The sequence below is a fragment of the Hirundo rustica genome, chromosome 8 (assembly GCF_015227805.2).
Source record: "Hirundo rustica isolate bHirRus1 chromosome 8, bHirRus1.pri.v3, whole genome shotgun sequence".
NCBI classification, from domain to species: Eukaryota; Metazoa; Chordata; class Aves; order Passeriformes; family Hirundinidae; genus Hirundo; species Hirundo rustica.
This window is the reverse complement of record NC_053457.1, coordinates 24,221,678-24,239,267: the sequence shown is the minus strand read 5'-3', so window position 1 is coordinate 24,239,267 and position 17,590 is coordinate 24,221,678. Positions and strand designations below refer to the sequence as shown.

The following is a 17,590-nucleotide window of genomic DNA, read 5'->3' as shown; positions in this document are numbered from 1 at the left end:
TAGGAGAAGGTGTTGAGCCTTTTCAGCAGCGGAAGTGGCATGCATGCCACCAGCACCTACACTTTAGGTTGGGAATTCCTGGCTTGGAGCAGAACCACAAGCATGTCCTGTCTTCTGTCCTTCCTGCCTAGAGGAGCTGCCTTTCTGCTCCCTGGACATCATCTTGTATTGGAAAAACCAGCATGATATTGGCATGGAAATCAGTGCAGGTACAGGTAGCTGCACTCCTGCTTTATTCACATGGTTGTATCCCCAAATGTTGCAGTGCTGTTTTCTCACCATAACAGTAATGTTTCTGTGGTTTGTGCATGGTTTCCTGTTTTAATTTGTCTGACTTCAGCCTTCAACACTTATTCTTCTCCAGACCTTGTCAATGAGATTGAAACTCTTCAGTATCCAATATATGTACTGAAGCCTCATAATTTAAGTTAGTGTATGATCTTTCTTTGAGAATATACCTGTTACTTTTCTGACTATGCACATAAGCACATGTGGTGCTGAGCTACTTCCATGTCTGAAACAACTGTGGAAATTATTTTAGATATGTAAGTAGAGTTTGGACACCCACTTTACCTTCTAAACCAGTGGGAATGAGATATCATTGGCAGTTATCTCCCTATATTTATATACTTTCACTTCTTGGAACATGACTGCCTGCTTTTCTAGTTTGTAAATCTTGCAAATTTTTTTTGCAGTGGATGATAGTACTGGAGTTATAAATTGTGTGTGCTGGAAAAATCCCATGGTAGCAGAAACACCTTTATCAGGTAATTTATCAAATAATCAAGTCCTCTTTTGATTGTATGTTTTTACTTACATCTATCTTAAATAATTTAAGAAGTCATCAAACTTGCAGAAGAGCAAATTCAACTTTTTTTTTTGTTTGTTTGGGTTTTTTTTGTTTGTTTGTGGGGGGTTTTTTGTGTGTTTTTGTTGTTGTTGTTGTTTTTGTTTGGCTTTTTTTTAATTGTTTGTTTGGGTTTTTTAACCTACCTCATCATACTGCCTGGGCCATTTTGGGAATTTTCTATTAGTTTTTGTGTTGTGTTCAGGGTTGATGCCAATAAAACCATTACATTATGTCCTGTCCCTGCCTTTTCCTTATTTGAGTAATATGATAGTTCTATGCTGTGACATTGTTTAGAGAATTTGCCTGTTAAGGTTCTTTCTGTGACTTCATCTAGTAAGGAACTAGGCTGGAAATGTGCCACAATTCCAGTTTCCAAAGTCAGTCCATTGACTGCCTTTGTGATTATGGTTTCAGGATTTATCCTTGCTTTGTTTGTGTTCATATACTCCTGCTCATACAGACACTGTCAGCAATGAGCTTGAAAGTAGCTTCAAACACAGTGGGAGGATGCCAGCAGTTTTTTATACTTTGGGCAAGTCCTAAATGTGCAGTAATTGTGCATTTGAAATGAATGTATTATCGCACTCACTAACAGAACAACTCACTAGTGTCTGGCTGTCTCTTTGCTTTTTCTCCCACTGTTCCTTCTAGATCAAAGTACAGATTTCTTTCTACTTTGGATCTCCTTGGAAGCCCACGTAGTGGATTGGCAACCCTGGAGCTGATCAAATCCTAATGAAATAAATCCTACTGGTGTCACCTGCACTGTTAGGGATACATATTAATAGAATGGAGAAAGGAAAACTTGATGTAAAAGTTAAAATCTCTGATGTCTGTGGAATAAGCCCATTTATACAGACAGATAATTCATACTTATATTTAACAATCATATGACAGACGGTACAAATGGTCCCAAATGGAATGTAGAAGACAGTTCTCACTTTGGAGAGGTGATGATCTGGCACAGCTCTCAAAAAAAAAAAAAAAAAAAAAGGAGACACGCAATCAGATTAGTTTTGAGGAACTTAAATGAGGAACTTAGATGCATTAAAAGGAATTGCATGAAATACTGCTTGAAATAGAATGAGGGGCAAGAATTATTTTCAGTCTTGTATTCTTATTTTACACATTCATCAGTAGTGCTTGGATGGACACTATGCTAAGAATGGGAATTAATTCATTTGTACCTGCTAAAGAAAGCTCTTAGGGGGCACAGGAAACTTTCTTCCAGCCTTTTGTAATTGTGATCAGGGAAACTTGGAGCATTAATCAGGTTTTAAGTTATGAAGGATTACTGTCCTACAAAGTTGTGTTACATAAACGTGAAGTTCTGTCAAGTGGCATTCACCTCAGTTCTGTTCACCCCAGTGTAGACATCAAATTGCATCGCATGAATGCTTTGGCCCCACCTCAGATGACTCATTCTTCTTTTATATAAAAAGTTCAGCTGACTGTTCTTTTCCCCTCTCATCCATCTTAGCATAACAAAACCAAAAAATGGCAACAACCATTTCAAATTTATGTTTCAGTCTTGCAACCCATCTGTGACATTTTCAGTGGTAAATCAGTATCTTCTCCCTTTTATGTTTTCCCCAGATGAGCAATTTAAATAAATATAATACAGTAAACTAACTTTGTCACTCAGAAGTTTTGCTACCCAGGACACATGGTGCCTGGGACCTTGTCCTTTTTTAGTAATATGACTCCTGTGGTGTTGGATGAATGCAAAAGGACAGTTAATGCATTGACTTGAGAGCTTGACTCCCTTTCCATCACTTCTTGCAGGTCATCAAAGCACACCCAGCAGTCTCAGTGTGTTTGAACAGATGAAGAAACTCCAAGAAACAGTAAGCCAGAAAACCAAGCTGGAGATTGGAGATGTTGTCAGGGTCAGAGGTTACATCCGAACCTATAGGCAACAAAGAGAAATTCAGGCTTCATGTTTTTGTGAGTATTATGACTCTGTGATATATGTAACTAAGATGTCTGGATCTGTGAAAATATCTGAGCTGTATGTAACTAATTGAACATTATCCACTTCATTTTCTAGCATCTCATTTTTGTAAGGATTTTCATCTGTATGTCTTTATTTCAATTGTAGCAGCATAAGGTTGGAAGACACACTTGGTAATGTGTGAGATTAGATTGCCTGTAAACGAGGCATTCCTGGAAAAACTGTAAAAGCTGATTAGCATGCATACAAGAATACTGTGCAGATACTGTGGTTGGGTGTCTGCAAGAGTGATTTGCTCTTCACATTTCCCTGTGTTGAAGCAGAGCAGCCAAAACCCGTGGGAAGGGAACTGGTGACCTTCTGTGTCCTGCTTCAGCAAGGGCACTGAGGGCTTTGGGGAGGTGGCTGCCGTTGGTCACAGCCTGTTTAATGCATTCCATGGGCAGGTAGCAGCATATGGGCAGTGTCCCACTGAAGCCTGGCTTCTCCTAAGCTCCCTGGCTCTGCAGGATGAGGGAGGAGTGTTCCTCAGGCACAGATCTGCATGCAGGTGCTGCCTCTGTGTCTGACAGCTCTTTGAGCAGCAGCGCTCTGCAGCCCACAGCTTATGCTCTGGGAGCTTCCAGTTACATAACTTCTTCTCACTTCCGTGTCTGTGCTGTTGTGTAAGAGTTGGTCTTCTCCACTGAGATCTCTCAGAGATAATACTGAAATTATTTCTTCAGTGAAGAAAAGCCTGTCTTTTAAAAAACCCTGTGTAAGTCAGATAAAACGTCTAGATTTTTCAGCTCTAGCTTAAATTTGCAAGGGAGTTCAGCCCTCCTTTCCAGACAGAAGATTTATGAGTATATACAACCCATTCATGGCTTGGTAATAATACCAAAGAGAGCCATGCAATTCAAATAGCCTCTAAATTGCTTTCATTTTGACCCAAATAAAGCTCCTTACTATGTGTTAATTTCATTTAATGGATAAAGACTGCTGAAAGGTAAAACAGAGATCATAAATTCTGGTTAAATAAATTGTCAGACAAAAGCATAATCTGTAATGCACCACAACAGGCCATTTTACCTCCTTGTAAACTGTAAAAGAAGGATTGGCCTTTGTGGTTTATTTTTATAAAAACCACAGTGAACAAATTTTGCCAATTTAATACCGGCTGTGAAGCTCTGTTGTGCTGCCTCAGGTTTGCTTGCCTCAAAAATTGTATGGCAGTCCTGGCCAGGTCTGTGTGTTCTCATTGCCTCTCCAGATAAAGTGGATGATCCCGTGTGTGATGTCCAGATTTCAAGAATGCTGGAGCTCCCCTGTCTCTATAGAGAAGTTTATGATAAACCTTTCAAGGGCCCTGAGGAAGCACAGAGGTAAATTCAGTATCCAGAACTGCTCCTGGGGCAAAGTATGGGATATTATGATTGTTTACTTGTTGTTGTAATAACTCTGGGGGAAAAAAAATAGAACAGGGCCTGACTAATTTAGACTGCATTAATATACAGTAGCAGACTGCTTTTCTCCCAAGTAATTGGTGATCCATACAGATGAGATACCTGTCCATAATCTGAGGAAAGAAATATAATGCTGAACTAAAGTGAATATTAGGAAGAAAGTAAAGTATTGTGTACAGACCTCTTTCATCTAGTGAAAAAAGACTGGATTTAGAGCAAGATTTGGGGCTGAGGTCAGCAGAGAGGATGGAGAAGTATCCTTGCTTGATGTTGTTTTATGTGTAAGGTTAAGGAGCTATTCCACTGAAATGCTCTCCTGCCCTTGTCATTGTCAAATGACAAATACATACCCTCCATAAATCGAGTCAAACACCCACTCCTGTACTCAGTTTCAGTTGGATGCTTACTGGCAGGCCTGGTGCACACTGTTTTTTCAGAGACTGCAGATCTTAAATTCACAAAACAACAAATTTGTAACAGCAAATGATTGGAGAACAGTTGAATGTCTATGCCTATAAAAATGTTCTGTTTTAATTAAATATTTAAATTCAAATTCTTTAAGGACATAAAATACCCTTTGACCTTTGAAACCAATCTAGTGGACTGACTTTATGTAATTGTTCTAAAACCTGTTTCTTGCCTTTTGACGTGTTCTGTGTATCCTTGTAGTGGCTTGGAGGGTCAGAATTCCCCAATCCATATGCTGCATGTGAAAGTGCAAGGCTTTCTATTAGAAAACAAAATTCAGACCTTTTACCAGCAGGAGTTGGAGACAGTTGATTCTCTGGTGTCTCTGGCTGGTGTGCATCTCCCCAGCCCCAGCTGTCAAGAGGTGAGTGAATGCACCTGTTCCAGACTTTTAGTGGGGAAATAATACCGTGTACTTTTTTTAAGCATAAACAGGTAAGAGACTTGTGTCTTCAGAGGATTCAAAACCCACTAGTGCTTTAGCTTTACGCATGAGTTATTTACAGAGCTTGAGGAAAACGTGTTATTTCAGACATATAAAACTGGGCTGAAGAAAGTAATGTAAGAACATTCTGTTATTAGAGGTAATCTTGTGTTAGGGCTGAACAGTCTTACAGCCTGCAAGAGTCACTACTTCATTTAGATTCGTAATTAGTAGCAGTGTCAGGAGAAGAGATCGCTTTGAGGTGTTTGAGTTCTTTGGGACAGAGGTTTGAGATCCTGAATCTGACCAGGAGAAGGGAGCACAAAATCTTTGTCTTGTTTCTCATTTGAAGTTCAATATATTAATAGAGATGCAGCTTTCAAGAGATTATGATGAGTGGATGAACAGTGCTCCCTGCTACATGTTTCTTACACTGGAAGTTCCTAATTGTGAAAGGCCATGACTGAAAGGATGAGAAGGTGGGATTAAATTGAAATTAGTTTAGAGGCAGTTGCGTGCAACCAAACTATTAAGAAACTTTCCTATGAGTTAGTAACCTCTTGATCAGCTGCAGAATGGGAAACAGAACAAAACTCATTTTATAAAATGGCTTTATATTACTCTGTATTAGTTGGAGAAATTGCAAACCAGATTCTCAAATGGTATGGAGTGATAAATTTCTGCAAAGCTTACAGTTACATCTTCTACATGAAAGCAATGGCAATTGAAACTTAAGCTGGAGTGTTGTGATTCATTTGTTTACTTTTTGGTTTTCTGTGGAGAAATAAATCCCTGGCAGTCATTTTTACCCTTATTTTGATGTGCAATGTAATGTAAAGTGCTATGTCATGTTGACTTCTAATGTTTGTTTAATTCTTAAGAAACCCAAACAAAATAACACAAAAACCAGTCTCTTGCAGATGAGGTCAAATAGTAAAGAAAAGCAGTTCTTTTCTTGTTGGCCTTGTTAAACTGCTGCTGATAGCCATTCTTGATTGCTAGGTTTGGGTTGGATTTATTTTAGTTTATTTGGGGCTTTTTTGTTTGTTTGTTTTGTTTTGTTTTTATTTAAGGCATTTCTTCCGGTTTGCTTTAAAACAAACATTATTGTTTGGATATTAGCACTAACAGGAGCTATTCTCATTTTGAACAAAAAAGTTACTAGTAGATTATCCAACATGGCACCTGATACTTTCCAAACTAGCTGGAACGGTATTAAAAGTTCCCAAACACTTTACATTAAAGGAAGTAGTAGCCACTGTGTCCAATATTGGAAACTTAAATGTTTCAGCGTTTATAGAAAGACAGAGATAAATCATTTACAAAGACATTTAAAGTAGGAAGTGGTGCAGAACAAACATAGACCAAAACAAAACCCCAAGAAAACCCGAACAAAACACCAACTGACCAAAAAAGACCAAGTCAGAAACCCCAAACCAATAAAAATAATGTAGCATCAGTGTTGTTAGCAGTCATGAAGAGCTATCATAATAATTAATATTTGCTCCTGATGCAGGGATGTGAGTATATGTCCCAGGAATTTGGGTGCACAGATGCTTATTCAGAAATTGCAGTTCTCCCTGTTGTCCTTTACTATTAATTTCTTGCAAAGAAGGTTATCTGTTCTTGCATAAGAAAGGACCTGCAGTTGTCAAGTGGCATGAATGCCTTAAGAGGAGTGCCTAGTAATGCTCTGGAAATGTATTTCCTTGTTCCTCTACTCTGTCTCTAGGAGGTGTCACTTTTCATACTTGGCAAAGGGTCAAGTGCCCTGTTCTGTCCACAAAAGTAAGGTAATAGATCTGATTTCTGTCCCTCTTCCTTTCTTTTCTCTTCAGTAGTCTTTTGTTTTGCACTGCCCTCAAAGCAAGAGGATAAATGGTGCTGCTGATGTGGAACAATGTTATTTTGGGCCTGTTTGGCAAGGCAGGAGCTACAGAGCCGACTCAGCTAATGAGGCCATGCCGCAATATATGCACTTGTTCACTTCTTGCACTTTTCCTGGATGTAAAAGGATGAGTTTTTTGGATAGATAGGTCATTTTTTATCCTGATTCCAGTGTTCTAGAGCACAAGTTGCTTTCTTTTCTCTTCCTTTCCCTGTGTTCCTAGAAGAGATGGTGTACCCCCTTCTTCTCTTTCCCAGCTTTTAAAGCACTTGCTCGGTGTTCATCATAGCGGGAGGGTGTCTCCACATGGAATATTTTTGCTAGTATAGTTACTGCAGTAGAGTGGAGCAGAGGGTGAAGATGGAAGGAGTTAGCTGGGATAGTTTGAAGTAGGCAGCATCTCTGTGTTCCTTTTCAACATTACTGTGTAGCTGTGCCCTGTCCACATCCCATACATGTCCTACAATACCTCGTTCCCATCCTGATGCCTCCCTGGCAGTGGTCTTCTGCCTCTCTGGAATAAATTTCCCTCTAGCAGATACACCTGGCAGAACTGAAAGAACTTCTTCTTCTCAGACATATACTAGCAAAAAATTAATTTTATAGTCTACAGATTATGAGGAAAAGAATTTAACTACTTTTTAAAATAGTTAAAAATTAACAAATCTTTTATGAGTTTTAAAGTCGCTGGAGCTTTAATTTGCATAACCACTGCTCCATTGATCCCTAAGGTGTAGCCTTTTCTCTGTCCCTTAAAACAAGTGACTTCTGAGGCTGGAGAGATGGGTACCAGAAAGAAGACTATAAGTGAAACAAGAAAAAGTAATTCTGTGCTTAGAGAACCTCCAGAGTGTACTTGCTGGACTTAGGCAATTATGCTGGGGAAGTGGAAAAGCCTTTGGTTCCTTTTTTAAAGAAAGCTACATGTTAAGTGAATCCATCCAATTTCTCATCTGAATTAAATGCTTTAAACCAGCCAGTCTTGATTAACAATATTTCTGCCCTTCTGCCATGCATAAGGTATAGTGTGTGCTATTTTGGTGCTACCATTCCAGTTCGTGAATGTCACTGGCTTGGACACGTAACTTGAGTTGTGCTTTCCAGAGTGTGCTGTTTGTACTACTCTTGATTTGAATATTATCTCAAGGTCAGCAACAAGAAGTAGTTAAAGCAGGAAGTTTTACAGTCTGTGTCTACCCTGTACATTGTCCTGTAGGTGTAACACAGTTTATTATAAGTTCTTGATGCAGTGTCCTTGTCCTTCTGCCTCTCAAGGAACCTTCACCACTGCTTTAAATATGTATATTGCAAAGCTTATTATAGGACTTCGGGACTGACATGTCCAGGATCACTATTACTAAAATTGTCACCTGCCTAAGCCCAGGATTAAACATTACAAGAAAAACTGCAAAGGGTGATTCCATGAGTAGAATCACATGTGTGGTTATACCAGGAAACTTTAACACCATCAGGGTGTGATTCAGAATGAGTCAAAGGTTACATAGTTCCAGTGTTTTGAACAGACTCACTAATTCTTGTACCACTTCATTTCTTTGACCTATTATTGATTGTACAGAGAATTTGTCTTGTTTTTAAGATCTGAGCATAACTGGTTGCGCAGCACCAGCCCACTAATCTGTGTGAAGCCTATCAGATGGAGTTTATTGATTAAAGTACCAACTTAATTCTGAATACATAGATTCTTCTGTTGGCTTTGCTACGGTGCCCTTAGTGTTGGGAGTGTGGGTTTTGATTGTAAAATTATTATTTAATAGCTGCTTCTGTCTCAGGTAAAACACACACACACAGACACACAACGTGTTTTGCAAAAGGGTTGACTGGTTGAATGCTCCTATGTTTGGATGTACAGCTTAATTTATTTGAAAAGAACCTGATTTGGAGGAGAAGGGGAGGAGCCTGCTGTTACTGCTTCAGAGAACCTGGAATGGTGCATCATGAAACTAATGCATGCCCAAGGGGGAAGCTTTGAAAGAGGAGGTGTGAACATTGTGAGAGGGACTGGGAGGAAATACTACTGACTTGTGAATTTGCAGGATAAGATGCTGGAGTTACTTTGGGAGGACCAAAAGAGCAGATTAAGCAATTTTAGACTGCACTGAGGAAGAAACTTAATTGCTGCTTTACCCAGAGGAATGGAGAGGAGGAAGCATGTTCTACAGCATACTAGGAAAAAAACTCAATTTTTTTCCTGTCATTTTATGGTACTATTAAACACCAATGATATATAATACTACTGTGTTAATATATAACATGGTATTATTAAAGTGGGCAGGAGCCCTGATTTGTTTTTCAGAAACAGTCCTTCTGCCTTGAAGCCCTTTTCTGTGGATTCTGCAGCACATATGAGAGAGTGCTGATATGTAGCAGCTGCTAACTTATAATAAGGCCTCGCTGCTTTCACTCTGTCGATGCCTTGACTTGCATTCTTAGTGATTCTGTTTCAGTGTACATCCAGGCTGAGCTGTGTGTCAGCTCGCACAGAGTCTGTTTTTAATTATCTCCCTTTTCTGACAGGATTTCAGTGGTAAGCCAAACTGAATAATTATTGTGCTTCTTTGGAAATATTTTTATCTTTTTTTCTTCCCAAATGTTTGCTTTCACATTAAAAATTGATCAGAGTCTTGAGCTGGTTGCTTTGCTAGCAATTTCTTACATTCTTGAGGATTTATTACTGCGTTTGTGTGAGAGGCAAAGTCTCTTCATTTTACATATGGCTATGAGAATGTGCTTTTCTGTGAGCAGATATTCACTCTTCACTTAATCCTTCCTGCTGCATTTTATGTTTGTTTCTCCAGTTCATCAGAAGAGGCACAATGAGGAGAAATACCATAGTGGTATTAATGCTGGAATGGTGTCCAGATGTATGGCCAAGTTTGTAATTAGAAGTAGAGTCTGTTGTTATCCAGATTGATGGCTCTGCTGGACAGGAGGACAGACAAGGTTCAGGCACTGAATCCTTCAGTCTGAAACAGAGAAAACTGAACTGAGAATAAGAGCCATTGTTCTGTGTTAATTATCTTGAATTATTCAGCAATTATTTTTACTGGTGATTTGAGAGGAAAAAGAGAGTTAGCTGTTGTGGAACAGAGAGAGAGATGTGATTATGGCCTGTTGAAATCCTGAGAGTTATCTGGAGGAACAGGAGGGAGAAACTTGTGATGCATGTTAACACCAATACCCCTTCTGGATCCCCAAATTACTCCCAGTGAGGTACCTCAGCTTCCAGGCTCTTGGAGCGTCACTTGAGAACTGCAAATGGATTGAATGAATGTTTTGTGAAAAGATATTCTTCCTTTGCTCCTGTGGTGTCCATTTTGCATATTCATGTACATTCTTTCTAGTTCATGGTGATTGCCTGCTTCACTCCCGAGGCTTCTGAGCTGCTTCTGGTGAGTGAAGTAGGATATGGGAAGTCTGATGTTTTTGTTCAGAACAGTATGGGAGCATTTATGGTGATAGTTGAAGGAATGGCTTGGCAAATCTTGCTCTGGTTGCTCTGGTGTGGTTCTAGTTATCACATGGTGGTTTGTGGGAAGCAGTTTCTCTCCCTTCTCAAAGAAAACCACAGGGAGCACGGTGTGCTCTCAATGGATGGGAAAGCAGAAACTGGGGAACTGAGACAGTCTGTGTAGATAAATGGGAGGTTGAAGGACACAGTAGGACAGATGGAGATGGAGAAGAGTAAATCATAGTCTTGCTCTTAATCTACCCATACTTTCCCTTCTCCACAACCAATTATTTTCTTCTACTTCCCTAGCTGTCATTCCACTCTCTTAGCTCTGCTCTACTTCCAAACAAACCCTGCTCTTCCCTGTTTTTTTTTTTTCACCTCCCCTTCTTGCCTTCTACTGTTAGATGTGATGTGTCCCAAACACAGAACCCTGTGTTCTAAATAACCTCAGTTATGAACTTCGAGGCACATTGTTCTTCTTTCGCAAGAAACTACCCTCAAAACTAAATCCTTTGTTTCCTTTTTTCATATACTTGTCTTAATTTCTTGCATGCTCTTTATCATTTCACTTCATTAGGCTGTGGAGAAGCTCCTGAGAACATGACCAGAATGTTTGTAAAAATTTGGAAACAAAGGGGGCAAGAAACAAATACTGATTTTGTCAGTTTTCTCCTCTCCCTGAAATCAGGAAATGGGAATCCAGTCCTCGGCACTTGGATGTCTCTTGGATGTCTCCTGAACATCACCTTACAAAATACTGATTTTCCTACCTTCCTACCCTTATTACCAGAAAAACTCAGAAAGTGAACAAAGCTTGATTAACAAAAAGTCAAATGATCTGCAAGCATCACAAGTATATTCCAAAAAAAGAGTTCTCGGCACATCACCAAATAGCTGCTAATCACAAAGAAGGCAGTTTAGAGATTGTGGCTCCTTAAGAACGGTGCAAGCTTCTGGTGTTTGGGTTTTTGTTTAAAGCTCAGAGTATTGGTTATTTCATACATAACAGATATGACTTGTGACTTACTAAATGAAGAAAAATGTGTAACAAAATTCATGTTAAATTCATCTTTTTCAAAGCATCTGGAGCTTTTGCGGGAAACTTTGGTTGAGCTGAGATTTCTCACCATCTGCTTCGTTCCTTTCTTTCCATCCAGGTGGGGTCAAAAAGTTATTCCAGTTCCAAAAGGATTCACAATGTTTTTAAGGAAGCAATAAAGTTACTACAAGAAAAAGGAGTAGTTTTCCAGAAACCTAGCAGCTCCAAGGACTTATACTATGTAAGGAATTGAGCTATGGTTGCAAACAAATTCAGTGGTATGACTTTCATAATCAGTAAAAACAGTAAAAATATTGCAGAAATAGTAGAAATGTTTGAGAAAGAGAAGCTGAACATCCAGGTGCTCTGAGTTTACTCAGAAGTCTTTTCTGCAGCTTACTTCACTGTTGGTTGTACCTCTGTATCCCCCACTGAGTTGTTCCATGTTCTGTCTGTGTTCACTGGGCTGCCAAACTGCTCTGATCCAGCTGAGCTCACTGAATCCTGGGGCCTGGGACAGTTCTCCCTATCAGAGTGGGTTCAGGCTTGCTGTTCTGCTGAGTCAGTCACGCTCCTTTGGGTCAAACTTAGTTGTATCATGTTCTTCACCTGACTCATGGGTGCTGCTAATAGTAAAAATATTGCCTGAAGATTTGATGTTCAGTATTAGTATTGGAGGCAGCATAAAACGCAGAGTGTAATTATGATAGTGCTAGCTTAGAATACACCGTGGCATTGGATCATTTTCCAACATCAAAGCCAATTTCTTTTTTTTTCTTCAGGTGACTGACCATGATAAGGAGCTGTTTAAAGTGACCCTTGATGTGATTAAAGAAGACTGTCGAAAACCCAGGCGTAAGTAGAGGAGTGATCAAGCTCTGATGAACTGGTGCTGAAATACTGATGACAATATCTCCTCCTGCTGCTGGATTGGACATGCTGCTTGTCCTCACCCTCAAACTCAGAGCTGTTGCTGGTGTAGCCGATCAGTACAGCTAAAAGCCAGGAGTGCAGGAGCAGCTTCCTGTGAGCATGGAGAGAGAAAGAGCAGGTGTGCCCAGCAGGAGGCAAACCTCTCCGATCTGAAATAAGCAGCCATTATCTTAGATCTATATCTTTTGAGAACACTTGGATTTTGGGAGGAACCAAATGTAGTGAAGTCAGGTCACCACCTAGCAGGTGTTGCTTTGTGCTCTGGAGAAGCAGCAAATCTTGCTGGTTCAGTTTCTTCTGGGGAGTTGACACAAAAGTGACCGTGCAGAAAGGTGAAACTCCCACCTCCTTTAAGCCAACAATAAAACTTGCTTAAGTCAGTAGGATATTCTCTGGAGATTTTAAGCTCAGATAAACCTCAGGTGATTTTTCTTTGTAGTTAAGGATTTCAGTCAAACAAAGTCTATTTCTTTTCAGATAATGTGCCTCAGGTGGCTTCTGAGTTATCCCCGTCCCTTAAACTATTGTGTCTTGTTGCCAGAGTGATAACTTTTGCTTGGCTTGAATGTGTGCTAATTCCGCAGGTACATTGCTACAGAGTGTCTTTCAGTTCATGGCATAGAATGTGTCAGCAGGGATCACTCGCTGCCTGGGTGCGGCTATTTGTGGGATAGAACGTGCTTTAGTACAGAATAAATGACTGATTGGAACATAAGCCATAAAATCTTAAATTGCCCATATCCCTATACTATCATAGCTACAATAGCACTTGTAGGACCTGGAGTATGATGGTTATCCTGCAGTGAGAAAAAGGCTAAGTGAGGCAATATCAAGTTTGAGTTTTAACTGTGTCTCTTAAGAAGTGGTACAATTGTAGACAAGGTCTTGGGAGAAGAGGTTACTACTGGGCATGCAGATTAATATGGGCTTGTTTGCCTGAGGGTGTTTCAGTGCAACAAGTTACTGTATCACATTGATTTTATTGTCTTTTGTCCAATTAACAAATACAAACATCATTTCTCTAAGAGTCAAATCATTCCTTTGCTCATTTTATACATCAGCCGGTTCTCCTGGTAACCTGCTTTTTTTACATAGCTGTGTCACTATCAAGGGCAGAACCTCTAGACAGTTGACTGAGACACTGAGTAACTGCCTCCTGTTTGTTCTCTTCTTGTGCATTGTCACACCAGTAAAAGTACTCTGTGATCCATGAGAAGCTGGGAAGTTCTTTCGGTCAGGAAAGTCAACAGCAGAGAGTAATTTGTAGATCAGTCACAGAAAAGACTTTGAAGAGTCCTCAAAGCCATGTTTTCCATAATAAGCAGTTTAAAATTAGCAACTGTTTTACAAACCCTCTTGTTCTCCTTGAAGCTTTCCCCCTACTTAGTTTCCCGCTGTAAAGAGGACAGTTTCCAGGTCGGTGTCCCTTTGCTGGTTTCCAGAAGGACCATTTCAATGTCCTGGTCGCTGGCAGTGGAAGCAGAGCCGAGAAGCTTCAATGGAAACCAGCAGGGCACGGCGGGTATTTGCTGTCCGTGGATGATGCAAGAGCTCAGGGCTCAGTGCGGCTGCCGGTCCCCCTCTGCTGGCGGGGACGCGGTCCCAGCCGTCTGCCTGGCTCCCAGGGAGAAAACGAGGACGTGGGCATTCATTCACCTCTAGGGCTTTTGCTTGTTTGTTGCAAGAAATTCTTATCCGTTTTCCTCCAAGAGTAATAGTAATCTTCACAAGAAGGATGATTTATGATAAATCAAACTCTTCTCTCCAATGAGTTACTTCTCTGCCAGTTTTCCAGGCAACGCCTTGCCCCATTGCTGTAGTTGTGACACATTCCCAGGCCCAACCCAGCTGTTTGAAACCATTGTACAAATTTAAAAAAAAAAAAAAAAAAAAAAAATCTTGTGTGCCTACTTAGAGCTGCACAAGCCCTGATCTGTAATGTGCCTACATGACAGTCCTAGTGCTTGGCTCCACTTATAATTCCTAATCTTAAATGCACTCGTGAGTGACCACTGTGGGTCCATCTCAAAACTTAATATAGCCAGATAGCACATTTTGACTCCCGACTGAGCTGCAAAATGGATTTGGGGTTTGTTTTTCTTGTTTTATAAATTTGCTCTGTTTCTCTGTTTTAGATCAGGCTAATGGTAGAGAGAACACAAACCAGAACCACTTGAAGTCGTATTTAATAGGTCAGAATGTACCCTGTGTGAGACATCTGCAGTGGGCAAATGGTAGTTGTTCTGTAACTCTGTCCCCTCTGATGTTGGTTGTCAGGCAGGACAGTCAATCACAGCCTGGCTTCCCTCAGCTACTGGACAAAAGCAAGAACCTAGGATGTCAGTGAAAGAGGGACAGGAGTGTTTTGGGGTTACTTAATCACCTGCAGCTACCCCAAAGTGCCATTTTCTATTAGCATCTAGGGGAAAAGCACACATTGCGCTGTTAGGGAACACTTGAGTCATTACTGTAATTCATTGAGATTTAAGTTACTCTAGATCAGGGATGGGCGATCTGACCTTCTTATGACAAACCTATGACAAATGCAAAGTGCAGATACCCACTTTGTTTGCAACAACAGTCACTATGACCAGGTAGAGGCATTGTTCTGTTCTCTGCAATTATCTCTCCCAGGGTATTGGAAACATTTTTGACTATTGACCACAAAGGTCTTTTTATCACGCTGGATATTCCTGAGGAAGTATTTCCGCCTGATTCACAGCCTAATCAGAATTAGGCTGAACTGTTTAATTACCACTATCTACCAGTGACTTTTCTCAGCAGGTTCTAAGGCAGCTCCGGGCTCAGAAGATTCTAGAGTAAAGAACTAACTAAAAAACCAGAAAACAACAAAATGTAGAGCCCTCCCTGGCCCATGGCAGTTTCTGAGTATCCTTATCAAACTGCCTTACATCACGTGAGCTAAGGAGAAGGAAAAAAATCAGATATATCAGCACAAATTAATGTCTGTGCTCCATTGTCCGCTGCTGCAGAGAAATACCTTGTGGACTTCAGCACTTGGGGGGACTGGGAGCTTGCAACACTGATGATTAGTGGGTTACAGGCTTGTTGGAGGAAATGATGACTGGGACAGCTTCAAACAATGCTCCACCTGGCACAGAATAGATTCACTCAGCCATGAAGGACTTCGGTGCTTGCCCCTAGCAAAGGGGGTTATTTAAAACTTCTGTTCTCTTGTACGTTGCAGGCCTAATTCCACTTAAAAGGAGATAAAATCTGCTACTGATGGTTCCGTGACTTTCTGCTCCCGCAGTTGTGTGAGTGGTCTGCAGGGTAGGGATGGGACAGCATTGTGAGCTGAATGCAGTTGCAGTGCAGCAATATTTCCACAAGATGCCAGCGTTGGGCCAGCAGTTACAGGCCCTGGCTACGCACCTCCCTGCTGTGCTGGAGAGTTGTGAAGCTGGGTCTCAGTAAAATGACTTTCACTTGGTACCTTCTGAAGTTGCAAAAACTCGATTGCCTGCACAGGTGGACAGTGGAAGTACCCTTACATTATTAAACTCCTCATCAAGTTGTACTGAGCCGTGTATATTAAGAGTTGGCAAGACTGAGTTATCTTTCACCCTCATTACTACTGTTACAGCCCTGACACTTCCCAGAAAAGTCACTGGGAACAGTTGATAATTGGAGAACTGTAGGCACAGACAGGATCTCTTTCTTCTGACTACACACGTCTGTTTCAGTGCCTAGAGCGCTGGGTTTTTTCATGATTGATCTGTATTAAGATAGTTCAAAAGAAACAGTTAGACTGAAATATTTCTTCCATGCCTGGCTGCATTTTCCTTTCTTCTGTAGATGCTGAAAAAGGCTGCCATTTCCTTCATGTCCTGAGCTGTGTTCGGCAGAGCTACCTCCCCTCTCTGGCTGAAGTGGTGATGCACCGTGTCTTGGAGCTGCTGGAGAGTAACAGTGATGTTGTCAGCACGATGGAAGGATACTTTATGGTATTTTGAAGAGAAAAGATAAGAAAGAGAAGTTGAGGACTGTGAGAAGGTGTCTAGATAGCTGTCTAGATGATCTAGATTGTGGATAAAAAAAGAGCCTTTTGATTCGCCAAATGCTGTTTTTGTCCAGCTTCAGAGAAATTGTTCAAGTAATTGTTTTAATATTCTAGCTGACTTCCTTGCTATTCTAGTGAGAGTGGTATCAAACTGATTCTGGGCATTCTAATCCAGCAGAGGAAGTGGAAAAGAAACTGTGTTCTTCCCTTGGAGCAGGATGAGACATTGACCATCCTCACATCTGCATCCAGTGGGCCTAAAGAAAAATCACTCCTCAGGATCACTGGTTATAGCAGTGATCATCTCATGAGGTATTTTTCTGGCTTAAAGACTGATCTTGCAAGTTTCATATGGTAAAAGCTGTGGATCTTTCTTGTTATGTGAACTTCATAACACCTAGGGAAAGGACACACAATCAGAAGGATTTGCCTGTCCTTCCTGGCAGTGCTGGTGCATCTTTGTGAATATGCATTCCTCAATCTGGACAGCTTTCCCACTCCTAAAGAATCCTCACCACTCTCTGTAAAGTAATATTCAGGAATGGGGTCCTGCATCCCTTCCCCATCCTGCAGCCTTGCCCACTGGTTGTCAAGCATGCCTGCATTCCTCTGCATTCCCATCTGTGCTACCGATGCCTGTTGTTGTGCCTTCTCTTCAGACCAGAATTTCCAAAATCAGCTACTGTTTTGCTGTTTCACTTGCTTCCTACATCACAAATGGTAAAACCTGAATTAGATGCTTTGGGAAAGAAAATACAGAAGCCATTGAGACCCACTGTAATCTCCTCTGCCTGTTGATTTTTGTGTCTTTTATTCTTTGTCACTTTTGTGGTAAAATACACCCATATTTGTCCTTGCAGAAGAACACAAGACATAGATGAAACAACATTGGCCTAAAGAAGGTTACCATGCAAAATGTTTGATCTGGAATAATTATAACTCTGTTTGTGCAACAGTTAAAAAACAAAGTTGTAGAGAGGGCTTGCTGCTGCAGGGCTTGTCTGTTTAATTAATCTGTTTAATTTATGGTGTGGAGGTGAGACCTTTCACTTCAAAAGAGTACAAAATATTGAATTTATTCTTCTTTCCTCTG

General features: G+C 40.6%; 1 protein-coding gene across 5 annotated transcripts in view; it reads left to right on the top strand.

Moving 5' to 3' along the window:
• The window catches only part of STN1 (STN1 subunit of CST complex), a 41,074-nt gene extending 23,802 nt beyond the window's left edge, over positions 1-17,272 (top strand). For all 5 annotated transcript variants that reach the window (XM_040071978.1, XM_040071979.2, XM_040071976.2 and 2 more), the window contains 7 exons: positions 696-767; positions 2,636-2,797; positions 4,057-4,168; positions 4,919-5,081; positions 11,659-11,781; positions 12,323-12,395; positions 16,293-17,272. In XM_040071978.1, coding sequence (XP_039927912.1) covers positions 696-767; positions 2,636-2,797; positions 4,057-4,168; positions 4,919-5,081; positions 11,659-11,781; positions 12,323-12,395; positions 16,293-16,450 — 863 coding nt within the window. In that variant the 3' untranslated portion in view covers positions 16,451-17,272. The remainder of the gene's footprint in view (positions 1-695; positions 768-2,635; positions 2,798-4,056; positions 4,169-4,918; positions 5,082-11,658; positions 11,782-12,322; positions 12,396-16,292) is intronic.
• The last annotated feature ends 318 nt before the right edge of the window (positions 17,273-17,590 follow it).